The sequence below is a fragment of the Xiphophorus couchianus genome, chromosome 15 (assembly GCF_001444195.1).
Source record: "Xiphophorus couchianus chromosome 15, X_couchianus-1.0, whole genome shotgun sequence".
In the NCBI taxonomy this organism is placed as follows: Eukaryota; Metazoa; Chordata; class Actinopteri; order Cyprinodontiformes; family Poeciliidae; genus Xiphophorus; species Xiphophorus couchianus.
In genome coordinates this window covers 14659921-14675189 of record NC_040242.1, presented here as the reverse complement: position 1 = coordinate 14675189, position 15269 = coordinate 14659921, and the positions used below count along the sequence as shown (strand labels likewise).

At 38.7% G+C, this 15269-nt stretch overlaps 2 protein-coding genes across 3 annotated transcripts; both read right to left on the bottom strand.

The window, feature by feature from the left end:
* Positions 1 to 2068: 2068 nt before the first annotated feature.
* On the bottom strand, positions 2069 to 5922 carry fkbp6 (FKBP prolyl isomerase 6). Of its 2 annotated transcripts, none has more exons than XM_028039620.1 (9): positions 5675 to 5922; positions 4707 to 4824; positions 4523 to 4612; positions 4230 to 4432; positions 3745 to 3864; positions 3473 to 3670; positions 3163 to 3272; positions 2918 to 3001; positions 2069 to 2301 (listed from the first exon to the last, which is right to left on the bottom strand). In XM_028039620.1, the coding sequence occupies exons 1-8, from the start codon at positions 5729 to 5731 to the stop codon at positions 2923 to 2925; spliced, it is 975 nt and encodes a 324-aa protein (XP_027895421.1). In that variant the 5' UTR covers positions 5732 to 5922; the 3' UTR covers positions 2069 to 2301; positions 2918 to 2922. The 2 variants fall into 2 exon arrangements, with proteins under 2 accessions (XP_027895421.1, XP_027895422.1); XM_028039621.1 differs by having other exon boundaries at positions 4714 to 4824.
* An 845-nt stretch (positions 5923 to 6767) lies between these two features.
* tmem244 (transmembrane protein 244) lies at positions 6768 to 12695 on the bottom strand. The gene is made up of 6 exons (XM_028039623.1): positions 12194 to 12695; positions 9278 to 9363; positions 9079 to 9155; positions 7866 to 7991; positions 7604 to 7648; positions 6768 to 7366 (listed from the first exon to the last, which is right to left on the bottom strand). The coding sequence occupies exons 1-6, from the start codon at positions 12323 to 12325 to the stop codon at positions 7269 to 7271; spliced, it is 564 nt and encodes a 187-aa protein (XP_027895424.1). The 5' UTR covers positions 12326 to 12695; the 3' UTR covers positions 6768 to 7268.
* Positions 12696 to 15269: the final 2574 nt, after the last annotated feature.

Genomic DNA, 15269 nt, shown 5'->3' with positions numbered 1-15269 from the left:
TGGTGGTTCATGGCCAGACTTTCTTAAACTGCTTATACTGTAACAACCAAAATGTAACTTATGATAAAGTTGGCCTGTTTGAATTGTCTGCTCCCCCCAAATGAAATGGCACCCTGGGCGGTGAGCCATATCACCCTAAACAAAACACTAGCCCTGTTGGCATCCCAACAGGATGAATACTTTGTATAAATTCATAAACTGAACATCTTCATCAAAAACTGTTTATTTTATTTATTAAGCAAAGACAGATTTTTATTTCTGCACAATTGTTAAATCAGTCTAGTTAAATGAAACCTCCGTTTATGAAGTCCAACCTCCATCTGCAACAACTAGAAACGTACTCGGTGGTGTGACACTGTACAACATGAGCACAGATGTGTGTTTAAAACTATTTTGCTGACCACTCTACCACCAACTACAACCAGAATCCTTCAATTTCTACAAAACAGGAAAAAAACAAGATAGAGAGCAGCAAAAGCAAAAAGTGTACAGTAAAACTCAATTGGATATAATTATTTTTGTACGAAGAAACAAGATTTTGTGGATTAAGAATTAAATAATTTTAATCCTCGAGAACATTACTGACTACAAAAAAAATAAAGTCTGGGGAACAACACATGGCTCAGAGCCATGGGACAGTGATTAAAGCCAGACTTGCATGTTCACACACTGGTTTGTACACAGAAGCCTTGAAACACAAACAAACAGCTTGGCTTAGACCTGCTTACCTAAAATGGAGGCACTCCGTGATCCTGGAGACCATTCTGTCCGTCTGTCTCGGAGTCCAATCGTCTGGGTTACAGGCCATGTTCTGGTAAATGGTGGTAAAACACTCACACAGAGACACTGTGGCAAGCGGATTAACCAGCAAGGTCAATCAGATTATTTTTTTTTTCTGCTCCTCCCAGTCTCTGATCCTTTGTCACTCCAACTTCTTTGGTTCCAGTATTCCCAGTTGGCCCAGTAACTCCCATACCTTCTTAAAGATGTTATCAGCCTCGCTTAAAAGGTCACAATCATGCATTTGGTAAATAAGGAGGCATCAGGCCTACACTGTTTAAAAGATTGATGACTGCTGTCAAAATGAAATGATTCATCTTAGTGAAATGTAAAATCAAAAGCAACAAAACTCCAGATCCCCTCTGTTGGCGTTTAAACCGAAGCAAAAATATTACAGAGGTTTGCTGTAACTTGTGGCTCTGGTATACTCCTCATATTTGTTGGTACGCAAAGAAACTTTGTGACAGTTTTAAACAAACTAAACAGCTCAAAGAGCTCCCCTTACTGACGATATGAGGACAGTGAAAAACCAAATGAAAAACTGAGGCTTCAGTTACATGTCTACAGCTACGTGGGACGACGGAGAATAGATGCAGACTGAGTCGGTCCAAACAAAGTCTCCCAGGTGTGTTTGTGACTCTTTTGAATAGGCTGCATTATTAAAGCAGTGTTTGTAAAATTCAATTCTCTTCCTTGTACTCAAGGTTTCCATTAATATTACATTTAAAAATGTCTGATTCTTCCAGATTTGGATTGACTTTTAGACTTTTCCAGGATTTTCATTTTCATACACCTGACATAAACACATTTAGGTTTCATTACTTTCAAGTTCAAAACATTACGAAACATGAGATTTATCATTGTGAGGTATTTCACAGATTCTTTGGGGGGCGGGGGGGGGGCATCTGAACTAACTTTCAACACTTTTCAAAAAGTCTGTACAGGTTGAAAAATAATCTTACAATATATGTTATTCCAACCTTAGATCAGTCTGATTTCTTGTAGTGAAAAATCTAAAGTATTAATGCTTTGTATGGCACCCAGCCTGGACCCAGTTTCAGAACGGAAGGTAGTCAACTGTCTACATCCCCCAAAAACAGCAACTAAACACAGGAACAGTCCAGTTGAACATGACATTCTGATGCACCAAACTAAACATAAATAATCTGATATAAATATAATTCAGAATAAATATCTACCCCATCCCATAATTGTTTAGATTTTTTAAAATAACTCAAATTCCATACTTTACTCAGCATTTAAAGAACCGAAAAGAAAATCTGAGAAGTCAGGAAAAGTGCTTTTTTTCAATTTTATTTAAATTAACCTCAGGAATGATTCAAGGTAATGCAAACGTCTGACTTTGGCAAGAAAGAAAACATGAGCATATATTACAAAGAACAGCAACCAAAAAGCAACAATCCTACTCATTAAGAAATGAATGAACAATGTGAGCAAAAACTACTTATACAGCTGGAAGAGGGGGACATGAACAACAAGCAAGCTGTTAAATCTTCACACCTGCAAAAGGGAATAAAAACATGATTTTAGTAAATTTCCTTAAAACGCTCACACCTGTCATTTGTGAACAAAGGCTGGTTAATTTGTCCAAATTTTTTAGTTCAATGAGGTTTTGATACAGTGGAAACTGTGTGAGCTCCTTCTTCCCAAACTAAATTAGCAGGAAAAAACAAGAACCTTAGTAATTTCTCATAAAAGCTCATTTTTACACCTGAAATCATAATGTCAAGGGTTATGTTTCTCAGTTTCAAGATTTCTATAACTCGCCTCCAGTTTAATCAGTAAAGTAAGACCCAAAAGCATACAACTTCTTCAATAACTTATTAAAAACAAAAGTGATGAAACTGAAACCAAGTTTTAAGAGTTCTCAGTATATATTACTGGAGCTCTCCAAGTCTTCTTTAGGCATATATTTACCTACAGCAAATGAAGTAGATCAGGTATTCAGTTACATTATTTGCAGTTTCAGTCGGTTAGAAAGACTTTTAACACAAAAACTAATCACAGTGAAGCCCTTTTTATGCAGTGTCTTGGAAAGGTATTCAAACCCAATCACATTTTTCATATTTCTCATGATAAGTAGAAAGTCAAAAGGCTAATTATCGGGATTCCTCACCACAATCATTGCTCTGAGCTCCTCAGCTCCCTAAACATCTTGGAGTACATATCTTTTTCTTTATCCAAACCATCTTTATAAGCCCTAGGATGAAAACAAACAAACAAACAAAAAGAAAAACTAAATACAGAAGCCCAATCAGAAATCAAAGATTTTAATTTCAAACCCAGCTTTCAGAGGTATATACGCTTACGACATAAAAAAAAAAAGTTCCTGAAAAACTCTAAGCAACAACATCGGCTTACAGCGCTACTTTCTTCAGGAGGTTGTTGATGTCACTGTCGAACGGCTTCTTCGACTGAGCCGCTATGAGACAATCCTGAGCGCTCTCAAACTCCTGCAGCTCGTGGTAAGCCTGCGAGAAAAAATATAAACAAAATAACCAACGAATAAATTGCTGCACGCGCTGATCTGCTCTAAAGGTTACTCTTAACAGAAGCAACTGAGGAAGCAGATAAAAATCCAGGCTCTCTGCTTAACGCCAGATTTATCTCCCGCTTTCCAGACACTGCGAAGTTTTATCTCCAAGCTTCAAAAGCAAAGCTCCATCCTGACCTGTCCACAGCGGAACAGGGCCTTTGTGTTGGCTGAGTCGATCTCCAAGGCCTTTTTGCCATACTTTAGGGCTTTTTGGGGATTCTCCAGTCGAAGCTCGGCGAGCGAAAGGTTCATGTAGAGCGGAAGCAGAGCCACCTGGATCTTCTCCTTGTCCGGCTCATTTTGCGAGTCCCAATTTCTCAGGAGAATTATCGCCTGTTGGCAAACCAGAGCACATATGAACGAGGCACGGCTCTTCGCTATCAGACACCGACTGACTTTTACAGTACCTGTTTGTAGCGATCCTTGGCGTGGTCGTATCGGCTTTGATTGAAGAAGCGGTTGCCAAAGCTGCGAAGTGTGTTGATGACTTCAACAAGTGTGGATAGAGGAACGCTGCTCTGCTCCTCCTGGGGACAAAAGCAGGCAGATCCACGATTTGTTGTAAACTTGTTCTTGAAGTAACGGTCCTTGGATTTCTGTAACTCAACTAAAAATACTCTACAACGTTCCTGCAGCTCTTTAATGCCCCAAAATGCTATTCTTTTCTACATTTCCAAAGTTATCAGTTCTGATAAAATGGAGTGATAAACAACTATTGTGCAATAAGTTAGGGAATAAAGCCTGAAAACAGAATGTGTTGTTTTATTCCGTTTCCTTCCAAATCTCCCATGTTCATTAATCAAATTCCACACTTTTCCTGACTGTATGGAAGCCCCGCATTCAAGTGGGAAAACAATGCCTTTATGCACAGAGTCCTTCAACGAAATCCCACCGAGCTCATTGCAATAAACTCATCCACTTGACCCGAGTCGAGGTAGTCCAGGACGTGAACCTCATACAGAATTGCAGCAGCAGCCGGGATGAAGGGCGGACAGCCCATTTCGCCGTACGCGTACTGCGGTTGGAGCAGGAACCGAGAGAACTCCCCTTTCTTCATGGTCAACAGCCCCAGCTCCAGTCCGGCTAGAGTCACATCTGCAAATTAGGATTTAGATAGAAAAAATTATCTTCTAATCAGACAAAGATGGAAAGTTACATTAAAAATAAAAAATAAATAAATCATACCCCTTCCCAGCTTCATCATTGGAGGGTACTGGAGGTGTGAGGTGCTTTCAAAAGGTTGATTAGAATACTCCAAGTAACCCGAGTAATACACTGGAAGAGGATACAACATGCTAAACACCAGCTGAGAAATAGAGCATGAATCCCATGTAAAGGTTTTAGATTGTTTTTTTTGCATTGTAGCTACTTATTACTGAGGCGTTTTGAGGCACAGGTGGGCCCTCTCCAGGCTGGACCACCTCCTTCAGGATTCCTCCATCGCCCAAGATGTCATACATCCGCCGACTGAGCTGCTCGAAAGGACTCTATAAAATAGAGATAGATAGCTAGGACTATCAAAATAAAATTAACAGGTGTAAATGTTGGATTATTAAAAGGTTAGGGTAGAAATTCCTTCTGGTCCAGTACAAGCACCAGTATTTCAAAAGTAGCTTCCACATTACTATTAATTAAAAAAAAAAGAGAAAGTTTTACAAAATGTTTTGTTTTTTCAAAAACCTGTTTTGTGCCGTTTTATAGGTCCTGGATTCCTATTCGGTTCTAAATCCAAAAGTTGACGCTTACTGGGCCTGACTCAAAGCAATAAAACCTTTATTGAGACACGCCATGCATCAAGCGGTAGGCGCCATCAAAATTTATTCAGTAATTGTTCTGACTTTTATGATAAACTCAATCTATTATCAGCAAATTCTTTTAATGATTCCAATAAACACATATAAACATGAGGTCTCTGAGCTCTATTGGTTCAATTAGGGTCATATTTAATAAGAGTCAGCTGTTCCAAAACGAGAACTAAAATAAATGGGAATTACAAATATATAATTAATATTATTTGAAGTGGTCCATATGCGAGACTCCAATTTATTGTAATGCTTAAATACAAAGGTTCCCACAATAGTAAATAAGTTCGAAGTTGTTATGGGAACCGATTTAGTCTCCTCATGTAAAGAGGTTACAGATTAGCATCAAAGTTAAGTTTAGCAATCATCCGCTATATTTGCAGTGATTTATCAAGTCACTGCATACATTGAAATGTATCTACAACCACGTAGCTTAACGTAGTAATGTTAACACAAGGGAATATAAGTTAATTTTAATGTATTGGTTTATATGTGAGCTTTTAGACATGCTAATTAGCCCAACATGTTGACTTACCAGCGTGCTCATCGTTAGCCGCCTCCCGATGCTCGGTATTAACCCGTTTCCTGACATTTAGCGTCTGATAATTAAAAAAAAATCCTACAACCGTCTTCAGAGTTGTCCAGACAGTATAAAAAATATTACTCGAGATGTAAAGAGGAGTAATATGTTTTCTTCTTTTTTTCTGGTTTAAGCTAATTGGTTCAGCTGACTCCTTGCACGAGTAGGGCTGGTGAAACAACTTCCTGCTCAGTTTACTGACCAATCTTCTTAATGATTCAGGGTTTATGGAAATATTTTATATCAAGTTGTCACTTTGCACTCAGCGTCTCAAGTTAACAGCATACTCAAAATATTATTTTAACAAATTGAGATTAAATTACAGTTTTTTTCCCCAAATTATGTTTCCTTAACCTGTTGAAAAGTTCACAACATATCATGATGACCCACAATGGTCATGCAATAAATACAGAAACTGCGGGGAACCAAGGCTGGACAGAAGGAATGAAGCAAAATGGACCCATAGATGGAGAAACAATTGGTTGGACCTTATGTGGATGATGAATTTCTTATGATTGGTAAACTTACATCTGTCTAATTCTTCAGTTTTATCGCCAATTTTATAACTATTTGTTCTTCCTTAGTGTAGTCATTTTAATGTGTGTGTCTCTTATGGTTTTATGCCTGTAAAGTATTTTTGTTTTACACTTGGCTGTAAGAAAGACGCAGTGGAAGCACTTTGAATTCAACGACTAATTCCATCTTAATGATTTGAGCTATGTTAATTATCATTGTAAAGCACTAAGCTAAACGTTTAGAATTTGGACATACATTTATTTTTGTCTGTCTGCATCAGTTTATTATAATTAAATTAGCATACCACACTGCGCATACAGCACCTCTGGTGCTCATACCACTCGTGGTAATCCTAAAACAAGTTCTATAACGTATGCAGCCATTGAATCATTGTATGAATCATTTCTCTTGCCCACTTTTCAAAATGAGAAAGACAAGAGAACACACTACTAGAACATGATAAACTTTTCATAATGCTGCTGAACGCAGTCATTTTTAAACACAAAGAAATTGAACTATAAAACATTCTGACTCATTGCCACATAACAGATTTCATTGCCCACGTCTTTCTTTATGTACACCTGATATTTTATTACAAAATGTAAGTCTGTTATGAGTTATATTCCTAAGTACAATGATGTCAGAAATATACATTAGCAAATAATTATTAATAGATTTATATAACCGTACAAATGTTTCAGCTATAAAATATTACCTGGTTCTGTCAAAGTTGGCTTATTGAAAGATGTTTGAAAATAAACAATACAAAATACTACCTTTAATGAGTAAAAAAGTGGCGTTCAATAGGCAAAGTGAAGCCATTTTAACAGTTCGGAGCAGCCTACTGCCTAATCCATGTTATGAAGTACAAACAATATACATGTACGTTTTCTTTTATGTTCTTATCCGAAAGCCTTTACTTTGCTACACCATTATAAACATGGATTAAACAGTGAAACAGAAAGAGAACTGACTGGCACACTTCTGACCTGGGATTACCCATTAAGCCAGTTAAAAGCTTTCCTTGTTTTTATTAGAAGTTCTGCAGTTCAGCAGGATAGACAAAGTTGTTCCTGAAGAGTTTGTAGGCCAGGAGCTGCCCTCCGAATATCATCATGACCAGGCCCGAACCTGCAGAGAGATGGAAGGAGATAAATGGCAGAAGGCGACCAATAAAGCGGGAGCTTGAAAGGTCAGCAGCAGCAGATCAATTTGGAGGTGTGTTGGATGAGTCAGGGGGAAATGTCATATCTTCCTCAGACAGAGAGACAGTGATAGAGAGATTTTTTTTGTGTGTGCTGTCCAAAAGGGATTGAAAAACTGATAAGAAGGCAGAAGCTGACATGAATAGGAAAATAAAATCCTTACCCAGAGCGATCCACCAATGCTCGGCAGAAGGGAAATCTGACATCACTGCAAAAACGCATCAAGATAATGGGTTTGAAAATGACAAACAAATATCAAAACTATTACATTATAACTGTCGTATCCTAGTGCAATTTCTTAATTATTTTTTTTAACTCTTTGTGTGTGTATCTCTGCTAATGACAGCTTCTTATGTAATCAGGTCTGCAATCCTATCAGTTGTCCTGGCCTACTCATCCACTTATGTGAGCACGTGTGTGTTTACCTGCTACAGTCATCCCAACGTGCAGCAGCGTGACAGTTATTGCATAATCCCAGACCCACTCCTCCACAATCCACGCGAACACCAGCCCTCCTAAAACATAAGTCACTTCTGTGGAAATGACCCCAACTGGAAGGAAGAAATATTTTACTTAATTACACAGAAATTTCGTTCGACATTTTCTTGTCATGCCATTACAGAATGGAAACGGATCTCTGTGTCTTTAACTGACCCTAAAAGGTCTTCAATGTATTGTTTTTTAATTCAATGTCTGCCAAATATGCAAATGTTTTCTACTTCTTGGATTGTTGAAGTGGGTGGATGTATTTTAGCAGCAATTATAGAAACTGCTCTTGCCGGCTATCCATGCAAAATATAGCATCAATCTTTAGCAACCTCAACACTGGAAGGGACTTATCAGTAATTTTTCATATCAAATATAAGTGGTGCTTTCTTTGATGATCTGCACTTAAAACTATTTCTGTTTAAATGTTTCTTAGTTAAAGACATACACTTACCAGAGCACTATTAGCCTTTAAAACTGCTCTAATGTTTGGTAGCATTGATGTAGCAAATTGTCGGAAACATCTGAGAATTTGAAATAAAAACATCACACAATATATTGAAATAAAAACATCACACAATTCCTGCAGATTTGTTGGCTGCACGTCTATGTAAGTTGTCATCCCCATTCGACCTCATCCCAAACAAGGACTGGATGAAGAAAACCCATTCACATGCTCTAAAACCAAGATGGAGACGATTTGCGGCGCGTTGCGTTACGTTTTCGGAAGCAGCCGTTAGAACATTGCCATTCTCCTCTGACCTATTACATCAATAAGACATTTTTATCCACACAACAGCCTGTTGTCTGGATTTTCTTTCTTTTTCATACCATTTTTTAAAAACCTAGCAGCTGGTTATGCTTAAAATCCCAGTTGATCAACAATGTCTGGCATAATTAGCCATGCTACATTGAAATTTACTTAAACCTCCTTTCTTTTCCATTACTTCAGCCTGTCATCTTTATGACATCAAAAAGCACTGAGTTGTTGCCAAGTGATTGGCAGTGTTGCTATTTGTATTCTAACAGCTGTTTCTAATAAAATTGCGGCTATGATGTTTTGTCAAGCATGAGTGGTAGGAGAATTGGAAGTAACACACTTCTCTAAATACTCATGCGTTATCTATTGTTGAATCCACAACTGCAACTCACCCAAGTATTTGGGGTTCTGCCATGATGGTTGTGTTGTGTAGTCAAATGGCGTTAACAAGCTGTTGATCTCGTGAACCCTAAAGAAATGACAAGAGAACATCGTCAAGCGTGTCCAGTTTGTTTAGAAGAACTTTGTCTGTTCCTTTTCAACCTGGCCTTTTTTCCATTGGCATCACCATTTGTATGTGAGTGTGTGTACCTGAAGAGTCCAATGCAAAGACTGACCACAATGTAGTAGAGAGAGTAGAAGCACACCATGCACATTAGCAGATTCTGCAGAACAACCTGCGAAGAGAGAAGGCAGTGAGAGCGATGGTGACCTATCTGGTAGTGTCATATTGAGTAAAAATGTAATAAATACAAGGTTTCCCCCAGAAATCTTGCTAAGCCCAGTGGTTGGGTGCTAGGGCAGTCGTTCTTCCAGCGCCCCGTCGTGTCTTTTTAGTTAAAAAATGTTTAAAGTTGACAGGAAATATGAAAATATCACTTGATAATTATGTGTTATTGAAAGATTGGAAGATTAATACCTGAACACGAACAATGAAGTCTTAAAACATGCAAACATTTTAAAAATTCTTAAGTAAATAAGCAAAGCTTAGCCTGGTGGGGGCACAAGTAAAGCCTGGTGGCCCGCCAGGCTTATAAAACACTGGGGGAAACCCTGGAAATGTCTTCCTGAAAAACTATTTATTGGGTTTAGAGGTACAATAAAGCTGAATTTAACTCTATATACCATTGTCTTCTGTACTAAGCGTAAATAACAAGCAAATAAAAAAAAGCCAAACATTACATCTGCTTCATATTAACAATGATTTGACATATTTAATACTTAATCCATATACACCCAATGTCTTATGTATGCCCCAAGCTAACAGAAAATGTATGCACCTCCATTTCCCCTATCCTAAGTGACCTAGAAAACATACCCTCCTGACAGGAGACAGTCAATGTCCAGCTAAATCCTGCTTTCATAGATGGCTGCCTTCAGCCCTAACAGGAAATGAGCTACATGACTCCCCGGGAGCAGAGATAAAAGCCCTTTTCTCGTGGCTGACATTTCAGGTGGCTAAACACAGGTGTAACTAATTATTTTATTAATGAGCTCCATTCCACTCTGGTGGTTCGGTGCCAGGCCTCTCTGGCTTATCGGCGCACCTTGATGGAATGGGGGTCACCGGTAATCTTATTAGTTACACTTGTGATTTCCGGCTGGGACAAGTCAAATGTCTACTGTGATGCAGGGTGAACAGAGTAGACCTTACAGTTTTCTAGGTCAAATATAGCCATCTATCACTTATTAATTGTATTGTAGGATCTGATATTTTTACATTTACATTTAAAGCCTTGTATTATGTTTATTTTATTAAGATTAACATGTCTATGAAAACATAAAACTATGTACGGATTAAGACAATTAAATATAAACAAAGAAACTGAAGAAATGGGTTTTCTCCGTAGGGTGGCTGGGCTCTCCCTTAGAGATAGGGTGAGAAGCTCAGTCATCTGGGAGGGACTCAGAGTACAGCTGCTGCTCCTTCACATCGAGAGGAGCCAGTTGAGGTGGCTTGGGCATCTGGTCAGGATGCCTCCTGGACGCCTCCCTGGTGAGGTGTTCCGGGCATGTCCCACCGGGAGGAGGCCCCGGGGAAGACCCAGGACACGCTGGAGGGACTATGTCTCTCGGCTGGCCTGGGAACGCCTCAGGATTCCCCCGGAAGAGCTGGAAGAAGTGGCTGGGGAGAGGGAAGTCTGGGCCTCCCTTCTGAAGCTGCTACCCCCGCGACCCGACCTCGGATAAGCGGAAGAAGATGGATAGATGGATGGATGGATGGATGGATGGACAAAGAAACTGCACAAGATAATTGTTGTGTTTATCGCTAATTGGTGACAATTAGCATGTTTAAGTTAATAGAAATTGAGCACCTTGGATTAAAATAAATTGTGTTTAGAGGATTATGGGGGAATGTGTAAGACACCTACAGCAGGTAAATAAAAATGTCACTATATAACCTGCTTAAAACATGCATTTTTCAAGCATGAACACAGCTTGCCAAACTCTGGAGCTGCGTTTGTCAAGCTGGCTGGTCAAATTTAGATGTCAAAATTGAATGCAAGCTTTTTCTGCTCCCATTCTGAAAAATGGGAGCTGAACTTGTTCAGGCCCAGTTTTAGCCAAAACAAACACACTCAAAGTTAGTTTGCCTCGCTTAGTCTGTCATTTTTCACTGTTCATTCACATTTAGTTGTAGCTTAGACAGAAGATAATGCAAAATGGTCAACTGGTGTAGGTGCTAACAGGTAGCTGAAAGCAGGCAGCATTTCCAGAAAAATCTCACCTAACCTAAAAATAAGTTTACATTTGCAATACGAATTATTTGTTTAATTCCTCTGCATGATGCTAATATAGCAGACTGATGACTTCAGTTTGAACATCTTTGCTGTTATTTCATTTTTTAGACTATTGTAAGCACACCACTGTTCAAAGGTTTAAGAGTTGAAAGAAATAAACTGCATAAGGCAAAAGTGAATGCTGTCCCAAACTGACTCTGGTTTTAACAGCTACAAATGTGTGGGTGTTTGTAAAACCACGAAATGCTAATGCCTTCAGACAGCTAAACACCTTTGGCTAACTCTTTGTTTTGTTTGTCTGCCATCTCAATAATAGACTTTGCAGCTTTTCTTAAGAAAAAAAAAAACTGACCTAGAAACAAAATTTTCAGATAAAATTCCAACGTTCTTCCAAGTTGTATCGACAGAATCCTTCATAAAACCTATCCATTATTGGATGTTTGAAAAACATTGTATCATACACTCTTTTGCTGTTTGCTACAGTCTACAAGTATAATGAGGATTAACTTCTGCAATTAAAGTTAACAAAATGGAATTACCTAATACATGCAAGGGTAACATGCATTAAAAGTTAATATGAACACAACTAAAACAATAATCGTTGGCTAAAACCGATGTTTACCATCAATAGTATCGATACAAATGTCCACAGAGTCCTCTCAAACCAACATTGAAACTATGATAACATTTTATTTGTGAATAAGTAACTTTTTCTTCAATCCTCCATTTTTATATAGCTCTCTGTTATATGGTTTTCTATCCTTACCCAGGTGTCGCTGGGTGTAGTCTTGAGGAAGAAGGGTCCATGGCGTTTTATGAGTGTGACTCCACAGCAACGACAGCAGTAGTCCAACAACATGAATGTTTGCCGGTCTAAATGAGTAAAAGTAGCCTTCATGTGTGTTTATGAGTCCCTGAGAGCATCTTGTAGGGAAGCAAGGAAGGCGGGATTGAATGAAATGAGATTACTGCTAAGAAGTTGGAGTAAATCCCACATGGGATAAGACACATAATGCTTGTGTGGACAAATACTCATAACCCACAATTAGGTAGTTGGCTTCAATGCTTTGTTTCACATGTGCAATGGCACACAAACTTCAGTTTGATCCTACAGGAGTCAGACATTTAAATAATTTAAAGAGAATAAAATAAGACAACTTATGCCATGCATGACAGTCAAACATTTGCCTTAAATATAATTTACAAGTGGAATTTGGTACAATTTGGCTTTATTTTGATGTCTGATCATGTCTGCAAGCTTGAAAGCTCCTGATCTGAACATTAAATCAACCATAAGCTACATGAACACTAGATGGCAGGATAGCCTGCAAACCTTTAGAAAACTCCATCCAGTGGAATAAACACAAGAACAATTCATTTCAAGACTCACATATGCACAGTTTTGACGACTATAGATGGAATTTGGATCATAAAGAAAGCCAGGTAGATTTTATTACCATTATTTGTCCAGATTAAAGCTGAAAAGTGTGAAGCGACGAAAAGTGATTTCTCAACACAGAAACCATAGTGACCAATATAAATATGAACACTGCCGTTTTCTTTTGCCCCCGTCCCCTCCGGAAATAGCCAAAAGAAACTTAACCGTTTGACGTCATAAGATGCGTACGTAAAGCAAATGCACGTGCTCCTTTGTGTGGGTTTGGGGTTCACTCGGCTGCCACGGTAACCTGCATCATTGTATCCATGGTGACGGCAGAGCAGAGGAAAAGGAAGAGGGGGTTCCATGAGGAGTAAGGTAGGCGTCATAGTCGAGCATCCCTCTGTGTGTACACACTGTGTGAACCGTGCCATATTTTATTGCTCTGCGGCTGACGAGGAGCGACTCATGCTAATCTTTATTTTATTCCTCTGAATCATGCTGAATATTGTCAAAATGCCAGACAGCATTGATGAGGTTTTATCCTGAGAGGCATGTGTTTTAGGTATTTTCTGTAATAGCAATGAAAAAATAATTTTTAAAAAACAAGCAGTGAAAAAGCAGCAGCTACAATAGCAGACTGATAATTACATACCTGGATCAAGATTTAAAAAAAACAATACTCTGGATTTGTTGGACAAAATAAAAAACAATCACTTAGAAATGTTGCCGTTCCCCACCTTTCATGCAAATTTATGCCAGCAAATCCACTAACGGAATAATTAGACTGCACATATGTGTTGCCATAAAGTTTACCAGATTTTTTCTTTGCAGGAAAAAAAAAAGACATCTCTGGACTTCTTAACACTATCAGACTAGTTTTTAAGAGAGACAGACTCAAAAAGAGCTTGTAGAGCGCTCTAAAGATGAAATAAAAAAACATAAGACCGCTAAAGCTTAGTAATTAACACATTCTTTTATAGTCACCAATCAGCTGCAACATTGAAAGCTACAACAGGTAAAGTGGATGTGAGGCAGCTGGAAGTACTTAAGCTGAAAAGGATAACCTTGAAGTTTCGGAAGCAAGAAAATTGTAAAAGTGTGATCTCTGTTTAGATCTTTTCCAAGCTGTAAAAATTTGAGGAGGTATTTGTCTGATTCATCACTTAAAAATCCGAAAAATAAATCACACAGTAAATCTGGAGGCCTGCAGTTTAAAAAAGGGGACTGATAGAGACAGGTAAACGGGAGTCTCTATTTACAGAAGAAGGGAGTTTAAGCAATAAGTTTTCCAGCTGCAGAGACAGGGACGTCTTTCTCCCAGATTGGATTTATTCTAAGGTTTGTAAAAAGTAAAGCATCAGGAGAGGAAGAGATACTCTGGGGAACATTAAGGCTCATTGACCCACTGTAAATGTCAATGAGGGACGTCTAAGGGGTAGAGGTGCTTTAATTAAACTACTGTGTGCACACTAACAGAGAGAAATGCATTAGTCAATATGACCCTTGTGCATCTCTCTTCGGTTTCCCATGTTCTCATTTCAATATTCTAAAATCCAAAAATGACCATTCAGAACAACACTTTGTTCAAATTATTTCCCCCTGTGTTTCTCTGGTGTCTTTTCTTCACTTATCACTCCTCGATTAAGTAACTCTTTTTCCTTTTAATTGTTCCACTGAACACTCCCATCCACAGCTGCACACAATAAGTGCAACAACATTTTATTTATTTATTTATTTTTTTGCAATTCTCACGACTCTGTGCAGGCTTGTAAACAACAAATATAACAGCTAACAATGCAACGCTTTGTTTCTCTCCCCCACTACGCCCTCCTCACTTTGCCTTTTTCCCACACTCCGTCTATATCTTCCTCGTGTTCTGCTCCTTTCTGTCGCCTCTGTATGTTTTCATTTTCTTTCCTGCATGGAATGTAAATACATAAGCCGTGAACTGACCAGAGGCTTCAGCAGGGATCTCAGCTTTCTGCTGATCCTGTCTGTTTTGTTTTGTTTCTTAGCATTTCACAGAATGCCAATGTGTGAGATGGGAGACGTTTTAGTAAGTGTTAAGGTGTGAATGTCACTGTCGCATTTAAGGTCAAGGAAAACATTTTACAGACCAACTGAAACACCTCAGTCGTGTCCAAGCCTAACCTCTCCGTTTGTCCATGTGCGTGCTCAGCTGCCATTGAGGTCTTTCTTTCTTTCTTTCTTTCTTTTCTCATGAATCGAATCCAAGCCACTTAAAATAAATGATAGGGAGTTTCTGGCTCTCTCTTTAACGCACAGCTTGTTGTTGAAATAATGCATCTTTGCTAACATTCCCTCGCCTCAGCTACAAGTTGCTGTGTTTTCACTGAATCACTTCCTGCATGTAAACACAGGAAATGACACGAATGCCAACATCTGCACCGCTTTTTTGCTGTTGCCCTGATGTGTGTGTGTGTGTGTGTGTGTGTGTGGG